Source organism: Macadamia integrifolia, chromosome 5, assembly GCF_013358625.1.
Source record: "Macadamia integrifolia cultivar HAES 741 chromosome 5, SCU_Mint_v3, whole genome shotgun sequence".
In the NCBI taxonomy this organism is placed as follows: Eukaryota; Viridiplantae; Streptophyta; class Magnoliopsida; order Proteales; family Proteaceae; genus Macadamia; species Macadamia integrifolia.
The window spans coordinates 8745266-8752505 of record NC_056561.1 but is presented as its reverse complement, the minus strand read 5'-3'; the positions used below and the strand labels follow the sequence as shown (position 1 = coordinate 8752505).

General features: G+C 37.3%; 1 protein-coding gene across 1 annotated transcript; it reads right to left on the bottom strand.

Moving 5' to 3' along the window:
• Window positions 1-3579, bottom strand: LOC122078823 (glutamate decarboxylase 4-like). Its single transcript, XM_042644969.1, has 7 exons — window positions 3424-3579; window positions 3126-3330; window positions 2689-2889; window positions 2401-2615; window positions 1974-2227; window positions 1614-1666; window positions 1-860 (listed from the first exon to the last, which is right to left on the bottom strand). Exons 1-7 carry the CDS (start codon window positions 3516-3518, stop codon window positions 360-362), a joined length of 1524 nt encoding a protein of 507 aa, XP_042500903.1. The 5' UTR covers window positions 3519-3579; the 3' UTR covers window positions 1-359.
• Window positions 3580-7240: the final 3661 nt, after the last annotated feature.

The following is a 7240-nucleotide window of genomic DNA, read 5'->3' as shown; positions in this document are numbered from 1 at the left end:
GAGTAAAAAAGAAGATTCCTTACTTCTTTCTCTCATTTAAAATCATGCATGAGACTTTTATCTCACATGACTCCTAAGTGATAGACATATTTATCCATATTTATTTGTATGATAGACAATTATTTTTGCTCCCTTATAGAAACAAAAAAGAAAAAAAGAGCATCACCTACCATGTGAGGAGGACAAAAATATAATCCACCATGGATTCACATAGAAAAGCCCTATTTATCCATGCTTTCTCTTATTTATTTATTTATTTGATGACATATCCTCTGATTAATTTCTTTCAATTGGGAAAGGCCCATTTAATTTATTTGCAGTATAAATCCCTAGTAGAGAAGCAAATAATACATGTGAGTTCAGCAGACCCCCTTAGTCTTACCACCCATTACAAGTACCTCCTTAGAAATCTTGGGCTTCTCCTTCCTCCAGTGAATAGAAGTTGCTGGCATATGTAGAAAACCATCATCACCCTCCTTCCTACTCTCATCAAGATTCATCTCAACTGTAAATGTTATCTTTGGAACAATGGATTCATCATCTAACTCATTCAGTGAAGTCTCCACATTCGATAGCAACTTCTCGATTAGCTGCCGGCTCAAGTCCTCCCTAACTACAACCCTAAGGATGATGACATGCTCTGCATTCGCCGGCATTGTATAAGCTGGCACAATCCATCCATAGTGTCTTAGAGCTTTGGAAAGCTTGAATGCCAAGTTCTTGTTCTTGTCCTTGAATGCAAAAGCCACTAGAGGTACCCCATTATCTTTGGAAACTATTTCAAAGTGGCCAGTTCTTACTAATCCTTCTCGTAGTATCCTTGCATTCTCCATGCAATTTCTCATAACATTCTTGTAGCCCTATACCACATAAGATCATATGATCATTTTTGCTGCTAAAGCAACAATATTGAATTGATACTAAACACACATTCAAACTGATAAAAATGGTGAGTTCGCAGTTGAGGACAAAGATTCTCATTTAATCGGTCCTAAGAAAGTTATGAAGGGTAATGGATTGCTTGTAAAAGGGTGTACCTAGTGCACGAAGTTCTATTGCCACAAGGTTTGAGAGGGACATATGTATTCAATCTTATCCCTCCTTCTCGGAGATGTTGTTTTCTAATTCAAACCCGCAACCACCATGTTGCAATGGACAATAGATTTGCTTAGTGAGATTTTACTTAAGTCAACCACTATATGTGCAAAAGTTAGCTGGCCCGGTTTTCTTAATTTTTCAGTTGGCCTGATGATTATTTGAGTGGGTTGGGCTTGGCTTGAAATAATTGGTGTAGTGGTCATTTGGCTTTTGGACTAAGAAAGGTCGATTTCATTCTCGGTTTTTTTTTTTTTTTGGGAGTGGGGGTGGGTTTGGGTTTATCCTTGGAATCTTTTAGATAGAAGAGTCCCTGGTTGCGCGGCTATTACTCAACATGTGGTTCAATGGGAGGGAAGGTGGAGTCACGTAAGTATTGATCAAGAGACAACTCAGTGGGTAGGATGGTCATTTTATGCCCCATTGTGTTTGGGTGTAGACAATGTGATTAGGGACAATTCTTTTTTCCAAAATAAAAATGAGATCATGAATATTGGATTTTGTGGATGGAATGATACCTCGAATCCCATTCGTATGAACTGATAATATTGTGCAATAATTTGACTTGATCCTGTAAAATATCGTGTATATAGAATTCAACAACCATGACAGACCATACTGAGAACAAAAAATAAACCCTCACACCGGTAGCAAAAAGAAAAAAGGCAAGTGTTTTTTGTCCGAGAGCAGCCCCTATGCCTAGATATAGGGGCACACAACCCCAGGAGAGGCACGATGGTCACTGCGTACCCTTTGTGTTTGTGGCATAGGGGTCACTCTCAGACAAAAAACTATATCCCAAAGAAAAAATATCTATATAGTTTTGGGGAAATGTAGGTCACTTCATTGTCAATGGTTCCTTTTCTTCTAATGCATACCTTTGGAGAAATTGAGTGTGAAGGTAGGTTGGTCAGCTCCAAGGTAGTTGATGTGGAAAATAAGTTCCTCAGGCAACTCTTCTCTGTTCCTCCAGATGACCCAACCAATTCCGGCATAGACCAGACCATACTTGTGGCCGCTGACATTGATACATTTCACCAATGGAAGTCTAAAATCCCATTCTAGCTCAGGGTAGAGGAATGGTGCCACAAATCCACCACTTGCTGCATCAACATGGATCGGTGTATCCCAACTATGTTCACAAATAATATGTATGAGCTTGTAGTGGAGGTATGCCGGTTCAACCAAATCTGGCTCAACCGGTTTTTGATCCTAGACCAACATGGTCGAGACATATATACAGTCTGACCAGCCGGTTTTCATATGTACCCCTATTTCTATAAAATGAAAGGAAAGAAGCTCTACCCGGTCTTCTTATTCTTCTCAGTGAGGAGATCATTCAAGAGCTTAATGTCCTCAAATTCTCCGGTGAAGGTTGATCCGAGGATGGCACCGACACAAATCGTGTTCTCGTCAACCATCTCCACTGCCTTTACAGGGTCCATCACATAGTAGCCTTCCCTTAGCTTCACTTCCTTTAACTCGACTTCAAAATACCTAGCAAATTTCTCCCAGCAAACCTGTCAAAGGGAAAGTAATGTGATTATTAATAGCTCTTTCACTAGTCATCAAAAGTTTAGTGAAAACACATACTTGGACATTGGCACCGGTGACCATATTGGGCTTGTCATAAGGCTTCCCTTGGGCCTTCCTCTTGTTCTGCCATTTCCTCTTGAATGCCAATCCGGCCAGCATTAATGCTTCCGAAGATCCCACCGTCCCGGCACCAACCGCCCTTTCAGTTTCTCCGACCGGAGCATTGAACATATGAGCAATGATGTTTATGCACCGGTTCTAGATATGTAGAAGAACCAAACTTGATTGTTAAATAGAACACATTCCAGACAACAGCTATGGCATGTAGGAATGCAAGTCAGAAAGTGGGCCCTGATATGATTTTGGGCCCATTGCTAACATGGGCTCAAATTTAAAATGGCCAGGCTTGATTTGGGCTCGCAAGCAATTCTGAGTCTTAAGCCCATAAATAGGCCCATAATAATTTTGCTACGTATATAGTTACTAAATATTACCTGAAGCTCTGTGGTGATAGGGTATTCATCCATGTCTACATAGTTTTTGTTAATTGATTCCACCATTAGCTTATCACATTCCGGTTCCATCCACGTGGTAACGAACGAAGCAAGATTAAGCCTTGGATTACTGTCTAATAATAGTTCGTCGTGAATTATCTGGTAAGCTGCCTCTTTCGGAACCGATTTCTCTTGCATCCTATATCTGAAAGTGCCATTTTTAAAAATTTCTTAGAATATTGCATTAACAGATATACTCATGAAAACATGAAATTAACCATCAATAGAAAAATCTGACCTTGGTAGCGGATCCTGAACGTAACGTGAAGCAAAAACCGGAGAAATGATGCTCGATGAGCCTTCTTCAGGAGATTGAACAATGGAGAGAACCATGGCTACCTTAAGCCTTTGCAACCTTGTGCCCTTAACCCTTTGTGAATAGGTAAGAGGAGTTGCTTCTCTTATGAAGTTTATAAAGAAGTTTTGTGAGAGGCAATTCACAAGCACAACTTGCTTGCTTGGATTAATTTTGTGGTTAAAGGCTTCACGTCTAGTGATGATTCTTTGCTTTCAAAGATCCATTGCCATTTCTTTACTTGAGCCATGCTTGCAAGGGAGAGGTCAATCCAAACAATGACAAGGTGGGCAGCCCACCAAGCTTAATTGATGGATTTCTCATAGGCATTCTCTTAGATGGGTTCTTATCCTTTGTATATAAAACACGTTTTGCATCTTAGCAAAAACCATTTTTAGATTGCAAGGATCCTAACACATGGTTTTAGGTATTGGTATCGTTTATTTATACCTCTATATGTCGATCTGTATCAATTCGATATTAATATTTAATTAATACCATATTGGTGACATTGAAATAAGGGAGGGCACAGTGGTGTAAAATGTTAATCTTGCAACATGGCTTTACAATGCTCTAGAATAAGTTTATATTAGCAAGAAAAATATGGAATGAGAAAATATACCTATGGGTAGGGGATTAATATGCTACTGTGAGAGATAAAATCTCCCATGCCAAGCCAATGGGGGCACAAGAAGGGATGTCGTAGGATCTTCCATTTACTAGGAAGGAGAGAGAATATGAGAGGGCACATAATATTGGTAATGTGAATATCATTTTCTCCATACCTATTTAACGTTTAGATGTAAGGATAATGAAGTTTCCCTTGGGAAGGAAAATATTATCCTCAAGAATCACCTTCTAGGGCTGGCTGCCCATGTTTTTGTCATTTCTTTTCCTCGTCTACACAATGAAAATCAATTGTGTAAAGTGCATCAGGTTGTATTTTGTAGAGTTATATCAAATTCACTTTGTTTTTTAATATTATATACTGTAAATCAATCGAATTTGACACTTAATCAGTGGCTCTTATATTAATTCCAACAGGGTAGTCGAGTCGGTAAGGGAACTTCGTCTCAGGACGAGTGTAGTTTTGAGTTTGACTCCTCTTACACCCTTGGGGCCACTCACACGGGGTGTTTAGTATTCTTCATTACTTTCGGTGAAAATTGTATATTTCTCTTTCAATCATAATATGACTCGAATCATACGATTGTGGGGTTAGTTTGAGCCCATAGGACTAGCCTAGCCAGGCCAAAGGCTCTCATATTAACATACATTACATTTATGCATATATAGGGTTTGGCCGGGCTCATTCCGAGACCTCAGTGTAAGCTTGCTCTAGTCCTAATTCGGACCTAAAATCTCAATTGTTGCCCAACCCACAATCTAAAAAGCTTAGCCCTAACCTTGAATTTTCCAAGCAAGCTTAGGCTTGGGCTTAGGTTCAGCTGGCTGAACTTGCATCCCTCTCCAGATTTTTTTTGGGGGGGGGGGGGGGGGGGAGGGTGTTTGTTGGAGAGGGATCATCCAGGATTTTGTGTCTAGCTCTCTCCTGATTTTTGTTTCCTATTTTCGCTCTCTATTTTATGTCTCTCTTTCCTTGCTGATCCCTCTCCAACTAGTGGTGGTTAGTTGAAAGACTATATCTGCCACTTTAATACTTCGCCTAGACATGAATTTTGGATACATATAGGCCTCAAAATCCTATCATCATTACTGTTCTATAATTTTTTTGCTTGAATACATTTCAATCATATTGTATAATAATGTCTTAAAATTTAATTGAGCAATCAATAGTTTCAAAATAGTTAAACAACTATAAATATAAAAGTAAAAGTCCAATAATGGTCTAAGATCTTCCAAACATTCTATGCTCTCAAGACTATATATATTTTTTTTCAATGGTATCAAATGATAATATCAACTTTTTAAGTGGTTCAAATTCGCTATCTATTAAACAATAGGCCAAGAAAACCTTATGCACACACAAGCAGACAATGCTCTTTTCTATAGAACAAAAAGACAATAGTGAATTGAAACCTTGCCACAGAAACCCCCCTTGTACGTTGAAGATATTTTACGATTTTTTTCTTTTGAGAAATTTTTTTTTTCTTTTTCTTTGATTATGCATTGAATGTTGAATAAAATCCCATTCACCATTAACTTAGAAAAACTGGATCCTTCAAGAAATCAAAAAAATCGAATTCCTTAGTTAAAGGTCTGCCAGGTTTAGGGCCTTTGTGATAATAGTCAAAAGTGTATATAAGGAGAGAAGTTGAAGAAAGAAGGATCAAAGTAATCAAAAGAAACGTCAGTTCTGAAATTTCACACCTAACGTGATAATGTAAGGAATCGAATTCTAAAGATGAGAAGAAATATAATTTGATGCTTTTGGGTCAAATGTCGGTTACAAAAGGTAGTTTTAATTCACTGAGAAGTTCCGCCGCGTCTCTAAGCAGTTTCAATTCTCCAGAATCAAGATGGGTTCACACATTCCTATTGGCTGACGCAGTTTTGAAACCGCCCCTAGATATTCTCAACCAAAAGGGCAGAACCCCAAAACCCAATTCACTACTTTCCTTTTTCACCACTTTACTGGTTACTATGGGCTGGAATGGAATGGGAAGTGGAAACCCTCTCCCCCACCGACCCTTCCTCACTTCCTTCCTTTCTTCTTCTTCCTTTCTTGGTAGGCATAATCCTTTCCTTCACTGCCACATAAATACATAATTATGTAGAGAAGAATAGCCAATGAACCTAAGTATGCTGCTTTGGTGTGATTCAAAGTTCAAACCACCACTTTCTTGGTATTCTTTAATGATTTAATTTGTTCCTTTTTTTTTTTTTTTTTGAAGTTTCCTTTTAAGGGTTTTTGACTTGACTTGGCATTTTATATTTTATATATTTTTCTTATTCTTCTTCTTTGTGTGAAGAAGGATTGAGGCTATGTTGCTTCACAGTTTAAAAAAAAAATGGCTAATATCGAAAACAACAAACAAAAACTCTAGGATTTTGAAAAATTATAGGCCAAACGTTTGATGTATAAATAATATATGGTCCAATTAAAAAAAAAAAAAAGATTCAATAAGTTTCACATGACTCAAACAAAAACATTAAGTTAATAAAAATTTGGACTAACTTGAACATGCTTTGATCATTTCTCATACTTAGATGAATATTCATGATTCTTGACTAGGTTTCGTGTATTTTAACTCAACTCAGATGACTTGACCAAGTCAAAATATTTTTTTTTTCTAATAAAATAAGATTGGTGAAAGTAAAAGGTAATAACAAAATAAAACTTTTTTTTTTTCAGAATTTATTTAATATGAAAAGATAGGATATGAAATTCCACAATGGAGACACTATCAATTTATGCCTAAAGCGATACATTGAAAATAAATAATATTATTTACTTTATTTCATTTCTAAGCATCTTATGTGGACACAAATTGGAGGCTTAAATAAAAACAACTATCAAAAAAAAAAAACACACACACACACACACACACAAAAGGATAAATAGAAATTGATATTCAAATTAATTTGTGTCATGTTAAGTAAACTAAACAATAATCAACTTCAAGTGGGTTTCTAAATTTAAACCTATCTAAGAAAATTCATGGAAGAATTTGATGCTCGTTCAAAAAATGCATAGCTAGGTTGGTGGCCGATGAAGAAAAGGTACAACTGAATATTAGTTGGGAACTCTTGAAGGGGATGACTCGAAGAACTTCTTGCATCAAGGAAGGCATCTTAT

Bases quoted from the DNA above. Each gene is read 5' to 3' on its own strand.
- LOC122078823 (XM_042644969.1), bottom strand. From the start codon at position 3,518: ATGGTTCTCTCCATTGTTCAATCTCCTGAAGAAGGCTCATCGAGCATC. The intron at 2,890-3,125 runs GTAATATTTAGT...CTACATATCTAG, and splicing joins CTATCACCACAGAGCTTCAG to AACCGGTGCATAAACATCAT. The intron at 2,616-2,688 runs GTATGTGTTTTC...TCCCTTTGACAG, and splicing joins TCACCGGTGCCAATGTCCAA to GTTTGCTGGGAGAAATTTGC.